The sequence below is a fragment of the Euleptes europaea genome, chromosome 1 (assembly GCF_029931775.1).
Source record: "Euleptes europaea isolate rEulEur1 chromosome 1, rEulEur1.hap1, whole genome shotgun sequence".
Taxonomy (NCBI): Eukaryota; Metazoa; Chordata; class Lepidosauria; order Squamata; family Sphaerodactylidae; genus Euleptes; species Euleptes europaea.
The window spans coordinates 25,553,055-25,579,529 of record NC_079312.1 but is presented as its reverse complement, the minus strand read 5'-3'; the positions used below and the strand labels follow the sequence as shown (position 1 = coordinate 25,579,529).

At 44.4% G+C, this 26,475-nt stretch overlaps 1 protein-coding gene across 1 annotated transcript; it reads right to left on the bottom strand.

Moving 5' to 3' along the window:
* Window positions 1-1,015: 1,015 nt before the first annotated feature.
* VARS2 (valyl-tRNA synthetase 2, mitochondrial) lies at window positions 1,016-26,365 on the bottom strand. Its single transcript, XM_056852513.1, has 29 exons — window positions 26,092-26,365; window positions 25,537-25,621; window positions 24,126-24,226; window positions 23,368-23,489; window positions 22,759-22,825; window positions 22,386-22,483; window positions 21,832-21,913; window positions 20,511-20,630; window positions 20,312-20,423; window positions 18,934-19,022; window positions 18,511-18,601; window positions 17,717-17,844; window positions 16,094-16,197; window positions 14,364-14,445; window positions 13,964-14,040; window positions 12,645-12,732; window positions 12,450-12,555; window positions 11,715-11,785; window positions 10,823-10,948; window positions 9,885-9,989; window positions 8,963-9,031; window positions 8,790-8,868; window positions 7,514-7,641; window positions 6,169-6,321; window positions 4,819-5,028; window positions 4,409-4,520; window positions 3,279-3,460; window positions 2,541-2,690; window positions 1,016-1,171 (listed from the first exon to the last, which is right to left on the bottom strand). Exons 1-29 carry the CDS (start codon window positions 26,335-26,337, stop codon window positions 1,097-1,099), a joined length of 3,258 nt encoding a protein of 1,085 aa, XP_056708491.1. The 5' UTR covers window positions 26,338-26,365; the 3' UTR covers window positions 1,016-1,096.
* Between the last annotated feature and the right edge of the window lie 110 nt (window positions 26,366-26,475).

Here is a 26,475-nt window from a genome sequence, read left to right as displayed (position 1 = left end):
TCCCAGATGCTCATACATGGATATACATCTTCCACACTTCAGAATTTTGCAGCCAGACATAGGTAGTTTTGGTATATACCCAGCAACCATATCTCCTTTGCAGAGTGACCTGCTTTTTCTTTACCATGCCGCAGTTCTCATTTTCCACTTCACATGGAAAAACAGAGCAGTACGATTTGATGAGACCCCAGATCAAACTTTGCTCGCCCAGCCTTTAATAGCAGATGGAAATTTCCAATGTCATTTTACACTCGAAGTCTCAAAGAGAGGATTTTCTTGCTCTGCACAGTTAATGCTGCCAGTAGAGGATGAATTCAGTCCTCTGCATCATTCCCAAACTGGAGAAAAGCAGCTCATTTTGCTGGTTAGAAAACAAATTCAGGCCATGGCAGTCACTTTCTTAAAAAATGGACAGGGCAATAAGACTTGCAATAAGACATTCACAACCTACCTTAGTAGACCACAGAAGTTATCATAGGGATTACTTAATATATGAACTGGATGAGGTCACAGATATGTTGTAGCTTCTTCCACAGTCACAGGAGCATATTTCCAACTCCTGTGGATTATGGGAATTCTGCAGATAGCTACAACTGCATCTGCAGATGGCAAAGAATGCTTGTCGTGTTCTCCATGGGCATGCATCCCAGGGATGGTCGGGGCACATTGCACAGAGAATATTGTGAACATAACATCCAAAGAGCAGGACCAGGACCAACAACATGTGGCTATTCTGTGGTACAACAGTGGCCATTGAAGGATATTTTGCAGCTGCACAGGCCCCAATTCCTGCAGCAGCGAAGAACTGGTGCAGAATATTACTAGAGAGAAACAGTCCTTCTCCGGGAGCTCTAACTTCTCGTTTGCAACAGGCCCATGGTTGCTTCTAGATCAGTTGTTGACCCTTACTGACCAAATCAAGTCAGTGTGCAGGCCCCACCAACCAGCTCCATCCTAGAAATTAGATTTTAAAATGGGCATCCTGTAACTTCATGAACTTTCCCAACGTCTTTGTCAGTTCTCAGCTTCCTGAGTCCTGTAATAAATATGCTGCCTGGTGCTGAGCCCGTTAGTCAGTTCCATCAGCAGATGATCCTCATCTTGAAGCCATCTTTTGAAAGGTTTCTGTGGCCTGTTTTATCTGCTCCAGCTCTGAATGTAGAAAGGAAATCTACAAGTAAAAGGAGAACATCTGGATGAGGTGGCGCTTCAACAAATGGAAAGATGATCAGGCAGATGTTTGCATGGATTTACCCGCAAGTGAATTCACCAAGCTGGGACCAAGGGCAGTTCCTCGGCCCCCTCTGCCATCTTCAGCCCTGGTTAGAACTTGAATGGGAGACCATCAAAAAAAACCAGGGCCGCTACACGGATATTCAGAGGTGGTTTGCCACTGCCTATCTCTTGCCTTGAAAACCCTAAGTTGTCGACAACTTGATGGCACTTCCCGTCACCACCATGTTCCTAAAATATTAATTAGTGGTAGAAAGGGCCATCAAGTTGTATTCAATTTATGGCCCCATAGGCTTTTCAAGGAAAGAGATTAACAGAGGTGCTTTTCCATTGCCTGTCCCCTTCATGGCAACCCTGGACTTCCTTGATGATCTCCCATCCAAGTACTAATGAGGACCGCTATTTAGCTTCTGAGATCTGACAGGTCAGGCTAGCCTTGGTCATCCAGGTCAGAGCATAGCACCTAATAGTACTAATTAGTTCCATCAGCAGATGAGCCTCATCTTGCAGCCATCTTTTGAAAGGTTTAAGCAGGAGACCTCAGCAGAAAACTTAATTAACATACAGAACTCCAGTTACTTATACACACACACACACACACACACACACAATTACCTATTCAGAGCGATGAACTTCACTGACCTCAAGGAGCTTACAATTACATTACCTGTCCTAATACTAAAGCTGCCTTAATGTTAGACTGCTGGGACCACCTAGCACTGTATTTTCTACTATTACAGATCACAGTTCTCCAGGATTTCAAGCAGAGATCTTCCTGAGCTCTGATACCAGACAGCCAGTTTGCATGCAATTCACCTTTCACTAACATTTGAAAAAGCGCAAAATATATTTGACATGCAGTGGGCCACCCGGACAGTGCAATCCTGAGTTCAGTGGGCTTAAAAGGATGCAACTGTTTAGCACTGTACTGTAAATTTCTCCAGTTGACACCCCCCTCCCAAAAAAATTATCCACAATGAGAAACCAAACGGACAAGTATACTGCTTTAAGGGAAGAAATGTATGTTTTTAGATTGTTGAAATTTGTATAAAAAATGTTAGATATTGGAATTTATATTGATTTAAATGCTGTCACTCGCTCTGAGCCTGACTTTGGCCGGGGAGGGCGGGTTATAAATCAAACTAATAAATAATAAATAAGTAAATCACCAAGCAGATTTTTGTTCCATTGGAATCCTAAATGGCAAGGGACTCAACTCCTTTGGGACCGTGTATAAATATTTTTGGAAACGATCTGAACACTATTTTTTTCTGACCCTCACACTCTCTCTCAAAGACGGTTAGTACCTTTTGCTGGAGTTGCGATTTGGCTTTCAGGGAGACCTGCTCCTGATACCTGGCCCCTTCAACTCTTACGGTGAGGCCTGCCAGCTGCCGCTCCAGTTTCTGTTGCTGAGATCTCAGTTTAAGGAGCTCCTTTTGGGGGTCAACAAGTCCCTGTGGCGAGAGAAGAAACGCAGGTTAAGTGAGTGGTGCAGACGGTCTCAGCCTGCCTTCCTCCTATAACCTCATTTCCAGTCCATGGGTCATTTCATCACCATTCCCACAAAGCTGACCGATCCAGTCTATCCTCTGTCCATCCGAGACTGGCCACTGATCATCTCCTGGAAGGCGGTCCATAATCTCCCCATGCTGTATGTCTCCTAAGGTAAGGTAGTCCCCTGTGCAAGTACTGGGTCATTCCTGACCCATGGGGTGATGTCACATCCCGACGTTTACTAAGCAGACTTTGTTTATGGGGTGGTTTGCCAGTGCCTTCCCCAGTCATCTTCCCTTTACCCCCAAGCAAGCTGGGTACTAATTTCACCAACCTCAGAAGGATGGAGGGCTGAGTCAACCTTGAGCCGGCTACCTGAAACTGACTCCTGTCGGGATCGAACTCATGTCGTGAGCAGAGCTTTAAACTACAGTACTGCAGCTTACCGCTCTGCGCCACGGGGCATGTCTCCTAGTCACTGTTTTTCCATGTTCTTCTTGTGAACCATTCTGGGCTTTGACCCAGACAGGCCCCAACGTGGGTCTTACCTGAAGATCCACATAGATGTCGGTGTGGTTGTTAGCCTTCATGGCTACACACCACAATGGTGGTTCTGCTCCCTCAGAATCAAGGGAAAACTTCAGAGAACCAGCGAAAGACAGAATCTGCAACGCCTCCTGGTAGCTCTCATACATGCCACGAACAGCCAACTCTGGGCAAACTACATATACTGGGAAGAGACAAAGAGACTAAAATATAACATCTCTGCTCTTAGGTAGTAAAGGCTATTAAGTCAGATGGGGGTGGGAGGTAGCCTGTCATACTCTGTGCAGAGCATGATGGGACTTCTTATTTCTGTCACTTATTGTGTCTTAGTAACAGGATAACATCTTTACACTTAATGTACTGTAAGGATAGGCATATCTCAAAAGGCAAATTACCACTCCTCAAAAAGGTAAATTGCCTTCCAAAATTGGGACCTGCTGTTAGGGTGGTAAGCAATAAAGGAAACATGTTTTGCCATTTGGGGAAAGCAAAATATGTCAGCAAAGGGACAATGGGTAAGATAACCACCTTTCTTTCCCCAATATAACAGCAAATGAGGAAGACAACAAAGGGTGAGTATACACCATCTTTTCTTTACACAGAACTCTATGGAAGAAATCCCTGTAATTCTTTGATGACAAATTTGTTCTTCTGCATGCAACCCCCTATGTGCTGAAATTGTCACTCAGTCATAGGTGACGGCCCTTAACTTTTTAGAAGCAGTTCTGCAGTGGTGCACATTTTTAAGAATCAATAAGCACTGATAAAGAGATTTCTCACCCTGTGGAGGAAAATTCCCCATAAAAAAGTGTGTGCATTTTTTCCAGTTAGTAACAAGAACACTTAACATCAACCCCATGACCATGATGCACACAAGGCAGTGGGCACACTTTCCACACGGTAGTAAGAACAGTGAAGCAGCTACTAGGTGGAGCTAGAATCCAGGGGTGGAGGGAAATATGCATCCTATCCTGCTGACAGTACAAACTAATCAACCACCTCCGTGTAGAAGGACCAAGTAAAAGTCTACCAGGGAATGGTTCCATTAACCCACAAGTGTTTTCAGTAAGACTTCCCATCCCAGCTGAAAATGAAACCATTCCCCCACAGCAGACAGTTGAACAAGCCTCACCTGTTGGTCGAGCTTTGGTAAGCTGGTGTTTTGACCTCAGAATGCGCACTGCTTTGATGACTTCCTGTACTAACAGGAAATTCGCCTCTTCCTCAGGATGACTCCAGTGAGCCTGGACAGGGGAGTGGGGAGAGGGGAAAAGGAGCATGTAAGAAATTTATTTTTTTAGGTCAGAAGAGTAGGATAGCATACAAAACTAGACATTATTGTAATACAATCAGGATAGCAAATGCAAAACTGACTGTGTCGTCTCCAAGGAGCAAATATTTATACAGCCAGCTTGACATGGGCTGGTCTGTGAAGGACATAAACTGAGCCCTGAGCTGTTCTGAAGACCTGAAAACCCGTCCCACACCCTGGACCCACAGTTCAACCCATCCCTGTTTCTAGATCCTGAGGAGAGGACTCACCAGGTGCTGCGTGCTGGGGTACCTGGCCACACAGATGCTAGGGGGGGATGTTGAGTCCACCTTGGGAAGCCGCTGCCACAACTCCTCGGTCAGGTAGGGCATGAATGGAGACAGGAGGCGGAGGCCCAAGTCTGCACAACTGTACAAGGTCTGGCGGGTGGCGAGGAGACGAGCTGGATCCCCACAGCTTAATGTGGGTTTTATGGACTCCTATTCAGGAGAGAGTAATATTACCATTACCCAAATCTGTAAGGCTGAAAAAGTTATCAAAAAGAACACCCTATTTATCTCAATCTTTCCTATGGAGAAGTCTCACAGAATACCCTCAAATTCCTAGATTTCATTATGTATACAGCAAAATCAATGTGTACATCATGTGGTACAACAGACTATCGTTTTTTAATACCCCCCTTCTTCCAAGGAGCTCAGGATGACTTACAGTGCATTCCTAAGGAGAGTAACTCTCCTTAGGAATGCACTGTTAATTTTCCTCCATTTTATTCTCAACAATCCCATGAAAGTAGGTTAGGCTGAGAGAGTGTCATAAAGCAGCATTCCAGCAGAGGAAGAAAAAGGAACGCTGATATCTGGAAACGGCACATAAGATGGAAGAAGCGAGTCAGTTAAGAGTTGCTAAAAGTGCCCAAGACAAGAAAAAGGAAAGCTGTTGGTTGAGATAAAGGAGGAAGACAGAGTAGAAAAACAGTGAGTCAGAAGGAAATACAAAGAGTAAGCTGGAGAAGGAGGACAGGTCAAAAGAACGTTTAAAGGCAAAATAAAATCATAAAGAGGACTTTGCCCATAGGATATTGACCTGCTGCCTAGCACTCCAAGAGTAACTGGCCTAAGAACATCCAGTAACCTTTACATGAACACATGAAGGTGCCTTATACTGAATTCCAAGGGATTCCCTTGGTCCATTGAAGTCAGTATTGTCTACTCAGACCGGCAGCAGCTCTTCAGGGTCTCAGGCAGAGGTCTTCCACATCACCTACTTGCCTAGTCCCTTTAAATGGAGATGCCGGGGACTGAACCTGGGACCTTCTGCATGCCAAACAGATGCTCTACCACTGAGCCACGGCCCCTCCCCTTCATGGCTGCAGAGGTTCTCCCCAATTCCTAGTCTAATGCTCCAAACAGTATACCATACAGGCTGTCAAGAAGACATGTCCTTGTCCCAAGGACTTTACAATTTAAAGCTTACAGCTTTGATTCGGGGCCTATACTTTCCCATCTTTCCCCCTTTGACCTGTGTGCTCTGTCTTTTTGGATTAAGCTCTAACTGGACTCGTGACAGTATTGAGGCTGCTGGGATTTTGACTCCACAGCAGGAACTACTAGGAAGCTCACCAGGTAGACACTGCAGAAATCGTGCAGCCAGAAAAGATGGACAGCGGTGGTGACGAAATGCAGCTCATATTTCTCAAACCGCTGGGCGCAGTCTTGCACTGTGTGATAGAGACGGCTAAGGATCCACCGGTCCATGGGAGAGCTGGGGAAGAACTGGAGGTGGTGGTAAAGGACAGGAAGTGATAAAGGACAGGCATTATTAATCTACTTCAATTATATTTTTTTAAATTGTGTAATCCTCCTTGAATCTCAGCAAGCCTCAAGGTAGATTACACACTTCTTTAAAAATGCATTAGAAACAATTAATACATACAACAAACAATGCAATAGAACAGAATTATCAGAGCTGTTTTTTTAAAACCATTTGTTTCATTTCCCTCCTCCTAAGCCCACCCCCACCCCCAATCCTAGAATAGGAATCATGCTCAGCAAAAAAAAAGAATCAGTGCTGGAAAGGAGCCCGTAGAATCACTACTTAAAACCCTTCTGCTCTCTTATGTTCCATGTCTTACATTTTTAGTTTACAGTTGTTGCACATGTTGAAAAAAAACCCACAACACTGAGTGCTTAAGCACATTTTTTTCAGTTCTCACGTCTGATACTTGATTTCTGGGGGCATGCATTTAAAGGGCAGCTCGAAGTAAAACCTAAGACAAAACTATTCCATACTGAAGATATACAAGGCTTCTTATATTCCGAGATGCTTACTGAAAATCTCCAAGAGATGTCCTACTGCCCTGCATGAGAGGGAAGGCAGCAGGGTATAGCCCAATCTCCGCAGATCTCAGAAGCTAAACAGGGTCAGTACTTGGATGAGAGACGACCAAGGAAGGCTCTGCAGAGGAAGGCAAAGGAAAACCACTTCTGCTTCTCATTTGAGTTGAAAACCCCTTATTGGGGACACCGTAAGTCGGTTGCGACTTGACCACACTAATGTAACTGCCCTGGCTAGCAGCGTGCTTCATGAATGCTCTTACAGCCACCGACACCTCCCCAGTTTAAACTTCTTGTCCTCTCAAGGAGGCGGCTAAACCATTGCTTGTGTGTGTGTGTAAAGTGCCCATCAAGTCACAGCCGATTCAGGGCAACCCCTTATGGGGTTTCAAGGCAAGAGACTAATAGGGGTGGTTTGCCTGTGCCTTCCTCTGCATAGTGACCCTGGTATTCCTTGGTGGTCTCCCATCCAAGTACTAACCAGGGCTGACCCTGCTTTGCTTAGCTTCTGAGATCTGATGAGATCGGGCTATACCTTGCTGCCTTCCCTCTCAAACCATTGCTTACTGATGTATATTAACATGGGTGAGTGTGAGAACACTCAGGGAGGGGGGAACACACACTCAGTTACCTCCTCTGGAGCCAGTGGGGTGAACCCTTCTCCCAGGGCTGCCAAAGTGAATTTCAGGGCATTCCAGACCTTGTTGCAGAAACGACTGGCATTCTCCACTGCAGCCACATCCAAGTTAATGCCATCACCTGGGGGTAGGGATGCGTTCAAGTCTCATTTTGCAAATCACCCCCCAACCCTGTTACAAGGCTAAGCTGGAAACAAGAAGCCTTGAAGAAAAGACCCCGTTGCCCACAGCTGGATAGTTCCCCGTTTCAATTTAAAGTTATTATATCTTTATCCTTCCAAAGGGTTCAGTATGCACAACTCTCCCCTTCCCTCTTTTATTCTAACAAACGCATAGGCAGAGAGGCCTATAGTCACCCAATGGGCTACACAGCAGAGTGAGGATTTGAACTCTGGTCTGCTTGGTTCTAGTCCAGTGTGATACAGTGGTTAGTGACTACAGCAAGGGTCTGGGAGACCCAGGTTTGAATCCCCACTCCGCCATAGAAGCTTGCTGGGTGACCTTAGGCCAGTCAAACACTTTCAGCCTTACCTACCTCAAAGGACTGTTGTGAGGATAAAATAGAGGAGAATGATGTACGCCACTTTTGGGCCACATTGGGGAGAAAGGTGGGATATAAATGAAGTAAGTCACTAAATATGTTAATCACTGCATCTCATAGGCATTCTCAGGTCTGCCTTTAAAAGGAAGGGGATGATGAAAAAGGGCAACTTGCACTTAGCCTCCCAGGAAGCTTCCTAACCTAGGTTCAGGTCTCCACCTCTGCAATGAAGTCTGTGCCAATCGCATAATCTCAGCCTTAACCTACCTCACAGGACTGTTGTGGTGATAAAACGGAGACCTTTTTTTGCTGACCTGATCTCCTTGGATAAAAATGTACTGAACAAATACAATAAATACATAGAAGCTATACTACAGCCAAAAGAAGAAGAGTTGGTTTTTATATGCTGACTTTCTCTACCACTTAAGGAAGATTCAAACCAGTTTACAATCACCTTACCTCCCCCCCCACAACAGACACCTTGTGAGGTAGGTGAGGCTGAGAGAGCTCTAAGAGAGCTGTGAGTAGCCCAAGGCCACCCAGCTGGCTTCATGTGTGGGAGTGGGGAAACCAATCCAGTTCACCAGATTAGCCTCAGCCGCTCATGTGGAGGAGTAGGGGAATCAATCCCTGTTCTCCAGATCGGAGTCCGCCGTTCTTAACCACTACCCCATGCCAGAGCCTCCTTGGGAATGGAGGAGAAGAGCCCAGATGCTCCTGCTTCTCACCTTGCGAGGAATAAGAGCAGAGGGCGAACCTGAGAGCGTCGGTGCCACATTCAGGGATCCCTTCAGGGAAATCGTGCTGCTGCAGAGGGGCAGAGAAAGGAAGAAGTGAGAAACAGTTCTGAGAGGCACGAGAATAAAGAGGAATGGATCTTGGAGGGGAGAGGAGGACACACCTGGCCTTCTATAGCAATGGCCACCTCCCTGGGATCCAAGTTGCTGTTTTGAAGCTTCTCTTGTAGAGCCTGAAAAGGGAGGGCAGAGTCAGGAAGAAAAAAATAGCCTGAAAGGGAGGAAAATTGACACTGGGCTTCTCCAAAGTTGTCTCTCACTTGTTACATAAGAAATTTCCTTTCCATGCCAATTAAGCCAGGGGTAACTATGTTTTGCGCACATCTGCTGGGCTACAGGGTGCACACAGAATTTGACGCTGAATTTGCCAACAAGAATCCCAATTTTGGAGACTGGTTTTTTTTTTTTAAATCAGATTTCTAGCCCTCACGGTTGTGGAGATCATCTTAGAAACAAGCTGTTTAAAAATTCAAAGTGGGCAACTGAATATGTTCTGCAGATTTAAGGAAGTGAATGGAAATTCACAGCAGGTGTCTTGTTCTCGAATATGAGCTGATCTACACACGCGACACAGTCATGCCACTTGCCTGTTTTTCCTGGACTGTACCATTCCAGATTTTGTGTTTATGTGGGAAAATCATGTATTTGAATGGTTCCCATGGGGAAAGCCATCCTTGCACGTAGAAAATTAGAATGTCAGGAAGGAAGTCCAGTTCTAACTTGTACATGGAGCTTTCTTCTTTCAATGGGAGAATTCAGACATGATATCCTCTCTCCCACTTGCAATCTGAAATGTTCAAGACCAAGAAAAACTGTACCACATGATTATTCTGTTTGTGTAAAATTAACTCAAAATCCATGCCCATATGACTGGGGCAAGGGTGATGGGGAGGAACGGAGAGATCAGCTCTACTACCATAAAATCAATGAATTTCTAAGCACAGGGACGTTCCTTTCATGGTGTAGGGAGGGTGTCAAGTACTCGAGGGGAAATTTGAAAGCCCTGCCCCTCTGAAACTGAAGTACCTGCAAAGAGGCCCCATGAATTACATCCAAGGGGTCAATCACATTCCCAAGAGATTTACTCATCTTCCTGCCATGAGCATCACGGACCATTGGGTGAAGGAAAACCTAAGGAAAAAATAGACACAGGCAAACATGAATCTGCCAGTGATCTTAATCCTGATCCATAATCACACCTCAATGCTATCTCCAACCGAGAATTTATTTGCACTAAAGCAGCAATCGAAATAAGTTCCATGAAACAGTGGGACATTTTTTCTGAGTTAACATGCATAGGATTGGGCTGAAAGCTATTTTGGCATAGAGTTAGAATAACTTTTTTTTTAAAAAAAATATTAAAAATCCCTGAGCCAGTGTTAGGAGGAGAAACTCTATATGTGTTGAAATTACAAAAAGTAGAACAGGGGAAAGACAAACTAGGAGGAGTGACTAGGTAGCTCTCCCAGGTTCTCCCATCTCCTACAAAAGCCAAGAGTGTGGCTGTTTAACAGACAGCCGTTCTACCTGGAGCTGCAGAAATGGATCGAGAAACAGTTTTAAAGGGGTTTTAACCAACAGGATGCGTTGGAGTGCCCATGTAGTGGAAAAGTGGGGTACAAATTTAAATATTAAGTACAGCATAATCACCCAAGTTGAATTATGCGTCGTCGGTAGCAAGGATTAAAATAATCTACTCATCTAGGACTAAATTATGATTCAGGAGGACAGAAAAGTCAATAGAATCCAAACTGAACTGAGTAAAGTAGCAAGGATCATTCATAAATAAGTAAGATGCAAATTGTGAGGGACAAAATATAATTATTTACTTTGGGGCTGGTTCACATTCTAGCTAAGATTAGGTGGTGGCACTCGCGGGTTAGAAAGTATGTTACGCATGTATGTCCACAGTGCCCCCAAGTGGTAGAAGCATGGCATTTTTCAGTGGCCCAGCCCATACATACCTGAGAGAAAGGTAGTTTTCCAGTTAGCTGTTCTCCCAGCATCACCATTCGGGCTACCCAGAAGAACAGAAGGTCACTTCCTGTCTCCAAGAGGCTGTTGGGATAGAACTGCTGGAGGTCTCCAGACTGTGTGGAAGAGACACAATAGCCACGGAAATTATTACTTCAGGCATCCAACAATATACTCTTTCCACCTCTCTCTCTGCCACCTCCCCTTCTGCCTCTGGGATCAATCTCATGATCAAGAGATCACTAGGTTCTGGAAAATCCATGTGTTTGATCTAGACCCAGGAGATCTGACTGCAAGCCTCTCTCTGAGTTTTTTGGCTGAAGAGCTCCTGCTAGTCTCAGATCTCCCCATCCGTAAACATAGGGAAGATTTTTAACCTGGCTCCCAGAGTTACTGGGAGGGCAAAGATTGCAGAGAATTTTGCATGCTTCTCTGCAGCGTGGAAGTTAATACTTCTCACATAGGTTCCTTTATGCCCTACAATGTCTCCCAAGTAAAACTGTCCAGCTGATGTTGTGTTCAAACCTTGTAGAAAATAAATACAGCCTTCTGGGCTCTCTGGAACATCCTATTGTTTTCTTCCACAAAGGTGGCTGGAGAGGGGCTACAATCACGCTTCTAGGGATATTCCCTCCCCCATCTCAGACTTTATTTTCTCTGAAGTAGAAAACACTGTAAAGCCACAGTGGTCCATGTTTTGTGCTACTTTGGCTGTTCCAATAAAAGGCACGGCAAGTACTTTCTCTAACAAGATGGGGCTTTCCTTCTTCTACCTCTTTATGCCTCTTGAGCATAGCAAGGTGGTATGATCCATTTGTATTCTGGTTTGCTGTAAAATTTCCTGCATCTAGCCAACAACCCATTCCATTCGATACGACTCACCTGGCGAGGCCACCCCAGTGTGGCAAAAGGAAAGAGAGCGGACGAGAACCATGTGTCCAAAACATCCACATCTAATGAGGGAGAAACAAAAACACAAATCCTTTTATGGATTTTTTTTTTAAAGAAGACACACCAAAGACTGGCAAAAGTTTTGGGAATGAAGGGAGAACTAAGGGAGGGCAGCTCCATGAGGATTGCAGGAACCGTTTCGGCAGCAGCAGAGCAAGAGGAAAGGAAGATGTCCCTGAATAAAAGACAGCCTTGCTAAAAAAAAAATCACAAAAGTTTCTTCTGAGTGTAGACTTGTAATTTGTATGTAAATTTAAGACAGCTCTCTCTTCTTCTTGATGGCATACACCGGGGGGGAGGGGGGAGAATCCCTAGCCTTCCTTTCAGGTACATAGGTATCCCTGGCTGCTCTTTAAAGGCTTCAGGTAAGCTAACCTAATTTAAAAGATGCCCACAGAACTGCTCTGCTGCTATCATCAGAGAGAACACCAGAAGGGTACCATTAATTGGGCTCCAAAATCCCCAGCTGCCTCTCCTAGCCTGACAACATAAGCAACATCTCAAGTAAAGTGGGATGGAAAGGAACTATAGGGACGTGGTAGGGAAAGCCTTGATGGCCAGGTTTGATGACACATGGCATTATGATTTGTTAAACTCAGGCTCCCAGCCCAAATGCGTTACCATCTTCCCACCCGGAATCGTGAGCGTCTGGGCCGTTGCCTTTACCTCTCACAAGCTCCAGGTCCTCTTCTGATTTTCCCAGCATGCCTGCTGCTTTTTGCCGAGCTTCCACTTCCGTCCTGCCCACTACCCATAATCCATCACCCTCCTCCTGTTATCATGCAGACAAAAGGAAACTTAAGTCATATGGTGGGAGGAATGAAGGGTTCCCCTCCCAGCCAGCTGTATGCTTACACTCACCTCCACTGTATCACGTGATTCTGAAACGGTGACTCGATAGGCTGGAATTTGATGGCCCCACCACAGCTGGCGGGAAATACACCAGTCACTGAGAAAAGCAATCAATCGAAATGAGTTTATTAGGATCTTAAGAACTCAGGAGCAGCCCCAGATGAGGCTGAGCATACATCTACTCTGGTATCCTGTTTTCCACAGTGGCCAGCCAGATGTTTCCGCCACTGTCTTTGATTCCAATTCCCAGGCAGCGCAAAAGGTGGCAAAAAAGAAGAGATGCAGCACATGGCATCTATTGTTTACATTCTTTTGCAGTAGTTCAGGGCAGGATTTGACATGTTATACATTTCAGACAGCATCCAGAAACATGCTTAAATCATTAGGGGCTCCACAGAATAACTTGGAAATGATAAGTGCAATACTTAAGGATAGTTCAGAAACCAAGGAGGGGCATAATAGATGGGATTCCACAGTAAATCTGCTCTGACATGAGTTTCTGGAAGCAGAATGGGGATTCCTCCACCCCACCTGCTCAAAATGATGCCCCTGGGGTTCAGGTGACATCCCCTCCCAGGAATAACATGAGGTCTGCGGGGAGGGAAGGGTCTGCAGCAAAAATCCTGGCCCCCTTCTATCAGCAGAAATTTACCATGGAATTCAAGCCCATGATCCAGGTTATGTGAAATATCCTAGAGACCCCACTCCTGTTAGAGGAAATGACCTCAAATGACAGGTCCTTTAGTTCCACTACCAAGGCACAGACTTCATTATCTACCACAGCCATTCACAGCAAATATTTTGTGAGCCATCACTTGAAACATCAGTGTGATGTACTGAACAGAGAATTGAACTTGGACTTTAAAGATACATGAGTTCAAGTCCCTGTTCAGCCATACAGCACATTGGTCAGTCCTAGCCAAGTCATTTTCTGCCTCAGCTACTTTGTTGTGAGGACAAAATGGGTAATGCCATCCTAAAAGAAGGGCAGACAACAAATGCCATTGAAAAATACATATAGCCATCTTTAGAACTTTAGCAAAAAAGACCACAACACTGACAATACCTTAGTAGTTAGGGTTGCCAACAGGCCTGGAGAAAAATGTCCTGCCCCTGTAATAGAGGTTTAATGTGTTGAAATGGGCAGCTAACACCTGTCAAGGCATTGAGGCAAACATCATCTGGTAAATTACATCCCATTCAGCCTCTATTCAGGGACAGGACTTCCCACCCCCCCACCCCAGGCAGCTGGTAACCCTATCAACAAAGATTCCTGACTGGCCATTCATGACACTTAAATTTGGCGACTAGGACTGCACCATTCTCACCTGGTTTTTAAAAGCCAAGTCCTCCAGTTTTTCTCATGAAATTCTGGAATGAGCTTCAAGTGTCCAGACTCCACAGCCTTAAACAAAACAAAACAAAAAAGAACAAGAGAATGAACTGAGTTAATTCAACTCAGATCTTGATTGGAGGTCACATCTGATATCCAAATATTAATAGGATTCCTAACAGAGCTCATCTAACAGTTTCACACTCCCAGCATGTCTGCTCCCCAAGTCTGATGGCAAAAGATCCCTGAAATCTAGTACATGCCCACAAGCATGCAGACTTGTGCTTTAGTCTCTATTTCCATTCTTACAACCAAGGCTTTGGGACTATGTGGGAATGGAGGGAAATGGGCCCCAGTGAGTGAATCTGCCTAAATTAAAGAGTTATGGGACTTACCTCCAACGCCCTGTGAGCCATTGCTTCACATCGGACAAACCACTGGCTCTTCAGGAGGTTTTCAATCACATCCCCAGAGCGGCTGCGAGTGAAAAAAGGAGACAGGAGGTCATTTCACATTTCCCAGAATGCCTTTCAGTTGCAATGCCATTATCCCCAGGCATCACCATTTAGGCCTCGTTAGTATAACTTACATAAAGCCATCAAGACACATGACATTTTAAAGGATGGCATATGCAGACCATGCCTCGAGGAGTTTACAACCTCAAATTGTTCACATGAGAAGCTGCCCTGATAATTTTTTTTCACACGCACTCCTGTCTCCCATTTGCTCACACAACAGAAAGGACAGAAGCAGAAGAGTGTTGAACAGGAGAGGCCTAGAATAATAATTGGGGGGCTCTGATCAAGCGTGCCAGTCAGGTATAGTAGGAGGAAGCAGACAGCACTGCTACAAAAGCTGAGAAGGCAAACAGGACACATTTGCACTATCCCTCTTTGTTTTAAAAAAAGAAATCTAAGTTCAGGTAACAATCCTAAACCAAATACACACACACACACAAAGGTGGGAGGAACCTCAATCCAAAAATTGAATTAGTTACCACAAGGTTGAGCAAATACAATTTAAAAATGAATTAAACAAAACAAAAATCCATTTATTATACGGTGCACTTAAAATACAAATTTAAAAACACAGACCTTGAATTTAGCCTTTAAACTAAAAGCTACCGGACTAAGTAGTCCTCTATATACAATATATAATACAAACGAGCATTTCAAAGTTTGATAGTCCGTAAACAAAGCCACAGTAAATAAGACCAAATGCATTTTGACCCTATGGACCTTCTTCAGTGGTCACAATACAAACATACATACACACCAAGAACAAATGTTGATAAAATCTGCCAGACCAGATATTAATTGATTTGTGCACATTTTATTCCGTGAAGTCGGACTGTAAATTGTATCTAATGTTAAGATTGTAAATTATATCTCACATTTTTGTCAGATTGTTGGTTACTGTATATACACACCACGAGGAAATTAACTGCCAAGACTAGATATAATTTACATTTTTTTAGGTGTGAGCATGCTGGGGGTAAAGGGAAGATGACTGGGGAAGGCACTGGCAAACCACCCCACAAAGTCTGCCTAGTAAATGTCAAAACGTGACGTCATCCCATGGAACGACCCGGTGCTTGCACAGGGGACCTTTACCTTTTATGAAAATCATGGAACAGATTTGGCCACACGAAATAAAAAATGCACGAATCAATTAATACCTGGTCTGAATAATTTTATCAACACTTGTTCTTGGTGTGTATGTATATATTTGTGACCACTGTAGAAGGCCCGCAGGGCCAAAATGCATTTGGTCTTATTTACTGTGGCCTTCAGCTTTGAGATACTCATTGATCCTGGTTTACTGTGGTTTTGTTTGTAAATCATCAACTTTGAAATACCCATTTGTATTATATATTGTATATAGAGGACTACTTAGTCTGGTGGCTTTCAATTTAAAGGCTAAATTCAAGGCCTGTGTAAATTTGCATTTTAAGTGCACTGTATAATAAATGGATTTATTTTGTTTTTATTTTTGTTTTTTTGCTCAACCTTTGTGGTACCTGACAATCCTAAACCTACACGTGGATATTCTAGACAACATATACTGACTCTGAACTGGACTGGAAGAGTGGAATAATGAGTTTTGAATATTTCTCTTCCTTTACCTGCACAGTGGGAGAACCAGGGGGTGTTCCTTCGTATCCCGATACAGGCCTCTCTCTTTCAAAGCAGCCAGCACCTTCTCTCTGGCCAGGAACCTGTTTTGCCCCTGAAAATAACATAACTTGTACCATGTGCATGCCCCAAATTTCTGATCCTAAAAATCCTAACTAATTCCAGAAAACTACATTCACCAATCAAAATAATTCCTATTTTTAATGAGAAATATTAGTTTTCATTCATGGGGGAACAATCCTTCTAGAACCATTTCCTATTATTGTCTTCTAGTTAGAAACTTTAGACAAGTGAACTTTATGGCAGGTGGAAGGGAAAGAAAACCCGCTGCAGGCAGTGGGGTGGTTATATTCACCCAGGGAATCAAAATGCCTAAGGATGAGAGGTATACTCTCAGACAGGACTGCCAGTAAACCACCTACAAAGCATGTGCAAAGCAAAACAAAAGCAAAAAAAAAGCCAGAAAAGGAAAAGAAAACACATTTCTACAGAAATACACATTTCTACTAAAAATAGTATCAGAAAAATAGCAGGCAGCTATCTAAAGTGAAAGGGTGCCTAGGAGGCCTTGGCCCATGAGCACAAAACAAATTTAAAAAAATCAGAGGAGGAAGACAGCAAGATTCCAATAATGGGGGAGAAAAGGGGAGAATAAAGATCAAGTACAAAGGCCCATGAGACACTTCTGTCCAGGCAAACCACCCTAAAGCTTTTAGCTTCAACTACATTTTGAAAGGAAATGCCCAGAAAGGGTAACACAACAAGCAAAGACTGCCTGAGATATTTTCTTGAGGGAGGCAAACCCTCCCATGGTACTTTCTGTTCGCAGAGTATGCTAAGTAAACAGAGAAGGGTCAGACTCGCTGATTAAAGATAAAGTTGCCTTTATTGAGGGAACTATATTTTAGGATAGGAAAGCTGAGAGGCAGAGCCTCTAGCTGCCTATCTAGCAAAGGATGGAGAGAGAGGGTAGAATGACTTCCGAGAAGGAGGAAAGTGTCCCCTAAGAATATCGGTCTAAGGACAGACTACAGGTGTGAAAAAAGGGTGGAAAGATCTCTAGCCTTACAGCCCTAACTAGCCGACCACTTGCCCGCCCCCTGCTGGGTCTTCTTCTCAGTTCCTTTGCATGCTAGACATTGCAGCTCTTCCAACACTTTCCTCCTTAGCAAGCATATGACACTAATTCAGTAAATAATGGGTAGCTTCCTGCTTTCTAAATGTGCCCCCAAATCTGCCACATCAGATAGTTACATGCTGCAAGATGGCTCCCTCCCTGACAAGAGGGTCAGACGAAAGCTGTCCGTGGCTATTCACTATGATACTAAATGGAACCTCCATGCTTAAAAGCACTATATCACTGAATACCAATTTTTCAGAGGAAACAGCATGCCGCTATGACTGGTTTACACATGCTGCTGCTGGGCTTCCCTAAAGTATCTGACTGGTTATTAAGGGAAACAGAACATTGGACTAGATGGGTCTGATCCCAAAGGACTATTATGGTCCTATCAGCGGACATGCAATAGGCTACACCAGCTCTTCATGCAATATTCTGACGGAGCCCATGCCAAAAATAAGCAGTCTAGAAGCACCATAACATCCACCCTTACCTGAAGCCATTCCCCACACTCAGCTGTCATAGTACCGTCCTCTGCAATGACGGAAACCACAGGAAGGCCATGCCTCCGCCCCAGTTCATAGTCGATATGGCTGTGTGCTGGTGTTAACTTCACCGCTCCTGAAAGACAGTGTGTAAAAGAGTGAGGGAACACTCCCCTGAGAACAATTATCAACTGATAGCCAGAATGGTGTAGTGGTTAAGAGTGGTGGTTTGGAGCGGTGGACTCTGATCTGGAGAATCGGGTCTGATTCCCCACTCCTCCACATGAGCGGAGGACGCTAATCTGGTGAACTGGGTTGGTTTCCCCACTCCTCCAAGTGAAGCCAGCTGGGTGACCATGGGCTAGTCACCATTCTCTTAGAGCTCTCTCAGCCCCACCTACCTCACAGGGCGGTGAGGGGAAGTGAAGGTGATTGTAAGCCAGTTTGAGTCTGCCTTAAATGGTAGAGAACGTCGGCATATAAAAACCAACTCTTCTTCTTCTCTTGTACCCAGTGCCAGTATAGAAGAAGAGTTGGGTTTTATACCCCAATTTTCTCTACCTGTAAGGAATCTCAAACAAGCTTACAATTGCCTTCCCTTCCCCACAACAGACACCTTGTGAGGTAGGTGAGGCTGAGAGCTCTAAGAGAACTGACTAGCCCAAGGTCACCCAGCAGGCTTCATGTGGAGAAGTGGGGAATCATACCCGGTTCTCCAGATTAGAGTCCAGCGCTCTTATTCACCACAGCATGCTGTACTCCTTTTACCAGCGGCAGTAGGGCAAGGAAAATCAGTACTCACCTGTGCCCATGTCCCGCTCCACCGAGGGATCAGTAATAATAGGAAGGAGCTGGCCGGTGAACGGATGGCAGAGCCTCTTGCCTTGCAGGTGCTGGCAAAAATCAAAGAGGACAGATCAGATCATATTGCAGTCAGATACCAAGAAAGAAGGGGGCTCTCCCTCCTACAAAACGACTCCAATCTGTTGCATCTCCACTACTCCACTGAGCAGGGATCTATGAGGCTGCGTTATACAAAGTCAGACTAGCCTGGTGTTGCTCTACTCTAACTGGCAGTAGCTCTCCAGGGTCTCAGGCAGGTGTTTCCTTTTTGAGAAGCAATGCTGGGGATTGCTAGAGACCACTACTCTCCAACTGTACGGCATGTTTCCTACCACTGAGCAGTGTGCTGGTAAGCAAGGACACCAGGATGAAGCAGACTTACCGTGTATCGGGGATCATCTGGGTGAACAGCGACAGCCACGTCTCCCAACATGGTCTCTGGGCGGGTTGTGGCCACAGGAAGTTCCTCGCCTGCCCTCAAGTCAAGGAATGCAGACACCAGACAGGAAGTAAGAAATAAGAGGGAAATCCTAATCAGAAAACTGTATGGTTGGCTGGAACCTCTCCCCATATACTCCTCAAAGAGCGTTGCACTCTTCAAATACCAACTAATTAGCGGTCCCCACCCTGAGATGTCTGAGATGTCCTCAATCATGGCCAGGGCTTTCTTGTCCCTGGCTCTGGCCTGGTGGCTCCGGGCCCTTTGGGATTTCGCACAATTCTGCAGGGCTTGTTCAGCCAGGTGAATGGTTGAAGGCAATGACGGTTTAGTCATAGCTGGCCTACCCTTTCCATCCTGGCCCTGCTTTTTCCACCTTATAGCCTGGTTAGCTCGCCACCACCAGTAATATTATTGGTGCCATCTAGATTTTTCGATCTTATTCTGTTCAAGTGGATTTTATTCAAGTTTTTTAACTTAACCCATTATACTATATATTGTTGGAGTATATTTTAAAGTGAATGTATTGTTGTTACTGCTGATGTGAGCCACCCTGAGACCGACCTTGGTCGGGAAAGGGCAGGATTAAAATCTAATAAAATAAAAATAAAATAAATTAGTTGCAACAGGGGCACAGCTATTGTGGGGAGGGGGGAGTTAGTAACAGCTTGCCCGAGATTGGCATCCTTAGGCAGATTCAAACTTCCTACACTCAGAAAGCACCATCCATATTGACTGGTTTTCTAAAAGAACTATGGAGTGTCTGTATTGAACTCCCAGGCATTGCAAAGGATTCTGGGGCAGATTCTGGAGTGCATTGTTAATTCCTGGGATCCGCTCGGCCAGACATTTTATCCTTGGTGTTGCCCCAAACTGAGAGTGCTCCCAAAGTCATGCCCAATCCTATTCTGTAGCTGCATACTGACAAATAATGGCAAACAAATACCCTGTCGCTGAACATTGCCTGCCATTATTTATCATTTTGTCTCGAAATGCTCATTAAATGTCCAAGGATCAGTTACTAGTGACAACATCAATAATATAGTGTTACTGATAACCAACCAATTACTGTTTCCAAGGAACACCAGAATGCCCAGAAATACAGCCTGAAGACAAGGGTATCTAAAAATACTGGAATATCAAGTTTTGCTATAGGGATGGTCACTTTCTCTCAGCCTAACCTATTTCACAGGATTGTTGCAAAGATGCAAGTGGGCAAAAAAAAAACCTTGTCTGCTGCCCCGAACATCTACAGAAAGAAAGGCAGGATACAAACAATGGTATTTTCCCCTTTCCAGCCCCGTGTCATATTGTGACTCACCTTCCTCTCCTTCTACTTTGTAAGCAAATGTCACCAAGACTCCAAATGGCACTTTGCCCTGGACCCCAGGAACAGAGAGCTCCGTCCGTCCCTCAAGCTGCCTGTTCTCCACCTGCCAGAGAAGCAAAATGTGTCAGTTGCCTCTGTACAAAAGTGTGCCACAGGCTGCCCCACCTTCACTTCTATGCTACTTCCATACCTCAATGTCAGAAATGGCGGAGCGCAAGGCACACGACCAGTTTACCAGCTGCCTGTCCCGATATATAAGACCCTCCTCATACAGTCGCACAAAGGCCTCCATCACGGCTTGGGAGAAGTCCTACAGAAGAGACAGGAAGTAGAATTATTGGGGCTAAAGCCAATTTGTGGCAGAAATAAAAGACAAACCTACCAGGGTCTGGGCCAGTGCCTTAAAAATTCTGCATTTATTGTTGCTTATTAAATAAGTGCCTTTCCTTTCCTCCAAGGAGCTCAAAGCAGGTTTCACAACAATCATGTGAGATGGATCAAGCTGAGAGAGAGTGGCTGACCAGCCAGCTTTACAGCTGACCAGGATATGAACTGCTTTCCCACATTCAGCATACTAGCTACGGACTCACACTGAGGCTATTCTATTGATTGTACTATAAAGAAGTTAACTTTGCATTATACATGAGCCTGCCCATGAAAACCACCTGAAAACTTCAACTGGACTAAAACTCTGCTTGCTCTTTTTTCCCCATCAAGCTGGAGCTGACTTATAGCAACCCCTCCTGGGGTTTTCAAGGCAAGAACATTGCCTGCCTCTGTGTAGCAACCCTGGACTTCCTTAGTAGTCTCCCATCCAAGTACTAACCAGAACCAACCCTGCTCAGCTTCTGAGATTGGGGGTAAGGTATAAGGTAGAATATCTACAACCATGCTCTGAGAATTACATTGGCTATATATAGGTTTCTGGACATAATTCAACATGCTGGTTTTCATTTTGAAACCTTAAATGGTTTATATCTAAAGTACCACAGGGGGTGTCTACCCTCATACGAACATTCACACAGAGCAAGGCCTTTTCAAAGGCTGCCCCTACATGGTAGCAAACTCACCCACCCAAGATGCCAATTTGTCCCCATTGCTGATCTCATTCCAGGGATGGGCAAGACTATTCTATTATGCCACACTTAATACTGAAGGCTGAGTTTGAGTAAAACTTAAATTTTGCTGGCTGCATCCACTGACGACAGGTTTCTGCTGTCATATTTGTAACGTTTTAGGGTCTTTTATAATGTTTTAATGTGATGGTTGTTGTAGTGAATTGTAAACCACTTTGCAAATGTTTGTTATGCAATACAAATCTAGGAAATAAATGATATGAGATAACAGGTGTTGCTAATACTCTCAAAGTATTTTGGAAGGAGAATTTTGTGAGTCTTGCCTCCACTGGCTGGCTCCAAAACCCAGTCACTTTCCTCTGCCAATGTAAGGGAGTAAGGAACCCACAAATCATTAATCACAGAGACATTAATATGTATTTCAATGCAACTTACAGAATCCATAGTGAAACAGGCTCTGTCCCAGTCTAATGAAGCCCCCATCACCTTCAGCTGCTGGAGTATATCATTCCCTTTCCTGATTTCAGTGGGAAACAAAAGCAAAAACAAACCTCTTACCAAAATCTGAAATTCACATAGCTGACTTTTTTTAACTGTTGCCATGAAATAACTTTTTTGTTGTTGAGGAAGAGGATGCTCCTCCTCCCTAATCTTGCTCTCTGTGGAATGTCCTGGTATAGTAACCATTTATTACAAAATCAAGTTAATGCAATACCAGAATCATAGGATAGGGAGGCTGCTCAGGTCTGATGTGGAATTATCAGCTTAAAAAAAGAATAGAACCCAGCTCTTTTTCTTATGGATGTTTAATGAAAATATGCAGAATATATTCTACTCAGAAAGTAAGTAAATTTGTTCCTTCCCTTTCTATAAATATATTAAACTATGTGCATTCAGGTTTTACCTTGACAGATTCACCCCCTCATACCCCACAACTACCAGCTGGTGCTTAGGCCCCACGCTTCAGGCCTAGATCCAGACACACTCACTCTTCTTTCCAGTTCCAGACTTCCTGAAGGAACTGTTCTCGTGTCAGGTCTTGGCGAAGGGCTCCCCGTTCTTTCCAGATTTTTCTCTCCACCACAGCCTGGCCAGATAAGAGAAAGAGGAATTCAAGAGCCAGACACATGAAGAAACTTGACTAGAAACCTTCAGGGAGCTTCAGTTAACAACAGTTAAAAGGTTATTATTCTTCATGAAGATTTTGTACGGAATTAAATATTAGCAATATTTTCAATATACGCACAGAAGAACACGTTTAAACACTAAAGCCCTAAGAACATCAAGAAGGAAGATGACAGGAAGATACTGGTCCACTGCATAAGCTTCCCTTTTGAATGAGCCAGAATTAGTGGTTCTCACCTGAGTGGCAATCCCAGCATGATCTGAACCTGGAACCCATAACACTTTACAGCCTTCCATCCTCTTCCTGTGGTATGTCAATCAAAAACAAAAAAGCTCAGAATTTGGGAGTTGTACAACATCCAGTTGCTAAATATCTTAATCAGGTGGAAAGGCAGCGTACAATCTTTTAAATAAAATAAAACAAACATGCACACAACTAGCTGGACCCGCCAATCTAATGCCAGATCAGAACTAAATCTGGTGGTGCTTAGAAACGATTTTCTTTCCCTCCCTCCCCCCCATCCCCCCAATCAGGGAGGAACCAAAACTCAATAACACAGCACATGACATGCATGGGGGGAAATACCAGGTTCAGTGGGCGTACAGGGATACATGGGGAGAGAAGGTCCTTTGGGGGCTCAAAAGGAGCCCTCTGCACTCTTGCCATGTACACAGATTTACCATCAGGGTCAAGTGACACCTCAGCAGGGGACAAGGGGCATGAGTTACCAATGGCTCTGCCTGAACACCCCTGACATCAATTTTTATCAATTCCATTTAAATGCTTAAACCCCAGTGACCCCTGGATGCACTGCCACCCCCTAGGCCTTCCAGAATGTCACTTACCACCGTACTAAAGCATCTTCAATAGCTACAGTCAAGGCATGCCCCAAGTGCAGGGACCCCGTGATGTTCGGTGGGGGGATGGAGAGGGAGAACACTTCAGGCTTCTGATGGGGCAACCGTTGCTGCCAAAAAAAGAGGGGAGGAAAAGAATAATCTATGGTGAGTATTATTATCCCTGCCCAATGATTACAGATGGAAATATGAAATAAAGACCGAATGGCTCGCCTAAGGAAACACAGTAAGTTCATGTTGAAGGAAATATCTGAGCAGGGAACCTCCCTGATTTGTGACTTCAGCTTGGGCCAGGCTTGCAGCTCAACGAGGTGGCAGAGACCAGAGCTAGTGTTACGGACTACAAACAGAGGACCACGTTTTGGTGCCAGCACAAGCAGCAAAGGGAGGGGGGAGAAACTTTCTCCCTGTTTGCTAGCTTTTTATCTGCATAGAGATTTCTTTAGGCAAAGGACCATCCAAAGACGGAATCCATCACCTGTGGTCTGAAGCACTGCAGCCTGTTCTACCACCTCTTTCTGCTGCCCATGTGAGTCAGCTCCCTGTCTCTTAACTGCTATGATTCAGTCTGAAGACGGGGCAACTTCCATCAACAGGTGCATCCCAGTGGCACCTTGTACCATCACCAGTTCCGAGATCCATCCATCTGTTCATCTGTCCATCCATCAAGTTCAAGGGAAGAGCCCTCACCTTATTCATTTACAACAGAACTGAATACAAGTAATTTACATCAGATAATTCTCTACCTGGTATTCCGGCTTAAAAAATCCCTCCTTCAACCACCAACCATACCAAGCAGCTTCAATGTAGCGTGGGCTATAGGAGGTAGGCAGTGGTCCCGAGGTATCTGTGGGTAAGACAAAAAAACCATGTCGTTGTTGTTTTTTAAAAGGACATTGTTCAGGGTTTAAGCTGCATAAGTATAGTCAAATTTACTACATGGTGTGAAACTTATCAGCTTTCGGTTTTTAATAACCAAGTTTCTAGCCTTCAAGAGGGAAAAGGAAAATCTTGGGAATGTGTGGGTATTGTATGACCCATAGAAGGAGACTACGAAGGATTTACTTGCCACTCTGGTACCCGACTTCCTTTCCTTTCCCCAATCTCACTTTCTCATCTTCCCAGCTGTTGAAATTTATATAGTAAGCTCCTTGGGCCAAAGACCTGTTGGTCTTACTTATGTTACCTTATGACAATCCATATACATTAATGCAACTATATAAACAGCAACAAGGAAGAGAGGACAAGTGACCTGTAAAATGGCTTGGTTATCTTTCTGATGACTATTGCTTATTTAATGTGGGACTACATTCACACTTGTAACAAGGTTACATTCCAAAAGCAAGAACTACACCAAAGGGTGAAGAGGGAGGAAAGGCAATCCTAAATCAACCTTGTAACAAGGTTACATTTCAAAAGTAAGAACTACACCAAAGTTTGCAAACTATGCAAAACTGCTCAAGGCTTTTCTGCGCATGTAATAGGGTGTGTTGTGACGTCACCCCATGGGTCAGTAATGACCCAGCGCTTGCACAGGGGACTACTTTTACCTTTAATAGGGCTGCACTGTACAAACTGGTTCACAAACTTACCTGGATAAATTATTGGGACTGTGGTCTATACTGTTATGCATAGCTTATTGTGATAGGATCCTGTTATGTAATCTCTGTACTGCTTAATGTGTCATGTTAATACTTATGCTATGCTTCAGTTCAGTTACTGAATATCCAGTTTCGCTGGTTGTACTGACTCACTATGTGTAATCTGCCTTAAGTCCCTGTGAGAAAGGCGGACGATAAATAACATAAATTAATAAATAAATTAAATAAGAATGTCCAGGGTTTCATAAAGTGGGCCTGCAGCTGCTATGGATGCAACAGTAGTATGCTAGCACAAGGCCTGCCATGATGTGCTAAAACTGCACACACAGCAACTGAGGGACCAGACACCCAGTGCAACACGGTATAGGTCAGTTCTACCTGCCCACCAGCACTGCATTTTAATTAGCCTGCATTCTGATCCAGAGGTTTCCTTGGCTCAGAATTTCTGCCAGTCTTTGTTACCGGGCTTGTTATTTCAGGCAATGTTTCTTTTTCACACCTATCTGGATAAAGCACACAATATAAACAACAAAGAGTAAAAAATGTTCCACTGTACCTTTCTTTTCTCCAGCTACAGTGGGGATGTCGTACAGAACTCCATTTTTTAAAGCCAAGGCCCTGGTTTCCCTTGGAAGCTCTTTCTGAGGATGGGAAATACAAAGAGACATTTTAGAAACAGACCTCTGGACCAAGAAGAAAGCAGTGATGTCATCCAATGCTCAGTTGCAAGTGGCATAAAATACCACTCCTATGTTTTTTTAATGCAGGTGGGATGGCATATAATAACAACTGCGTACTGCCAAGTCACAACTGACTCATGACAACCCCAGGACTATGGCGTTTTTAAGGCAAGAGACGAGCACTTCACCTCATGCCACCCCATTCCCCTCCTGATCTGGTCTACAGATCTGTCAGCATCTAATGAAGTAAGGGTCACTGGGTGTGTGTGTGGGGGGGGGGGAAGTAGTTGAGAATTTCCTGCATTGTTCAGGGTGTTGGACTAGATGACCCTGGTGGTCCCTTCCAACTCTATGATTCTATAACTTCATTCTCTTGCTAATTATTAGCCAATTAATGTTTAGCCATCTTCTGCTTTCCCAGGCTGCCTCACCTTTTGGCCGGCCACCAGCTTGGCTTCAATGGATTCCATCCTCTCTCGCTGCCGCTTCTGTTTCTCTGCCCTATTTTTCAGATGAGACATTCTCCCTGCCTGGTTCTTGGGGTCAGGCTTATTGGCTTGGGAATATGCCTTCCACTCACCAGGCACCTCCCAACTTCTCTTCTCGACCCGGAGAAGCAGACGGCAGAGTGAACGCAGCCTCTTGCCGGTGCCAAAATTAAGCTGGGCTGATGGCATGGTTGGGAGTGGCTGTGTTCAATTCTTATAGATGGGTGGATGAAAAATTATGATTCCTCTCTCACATGTCATAGAACTCCCCTCTCTTCGGTAGGTGCGTAGAAGACACAATCTGCACAAAGACAAAACCCAGGAAAC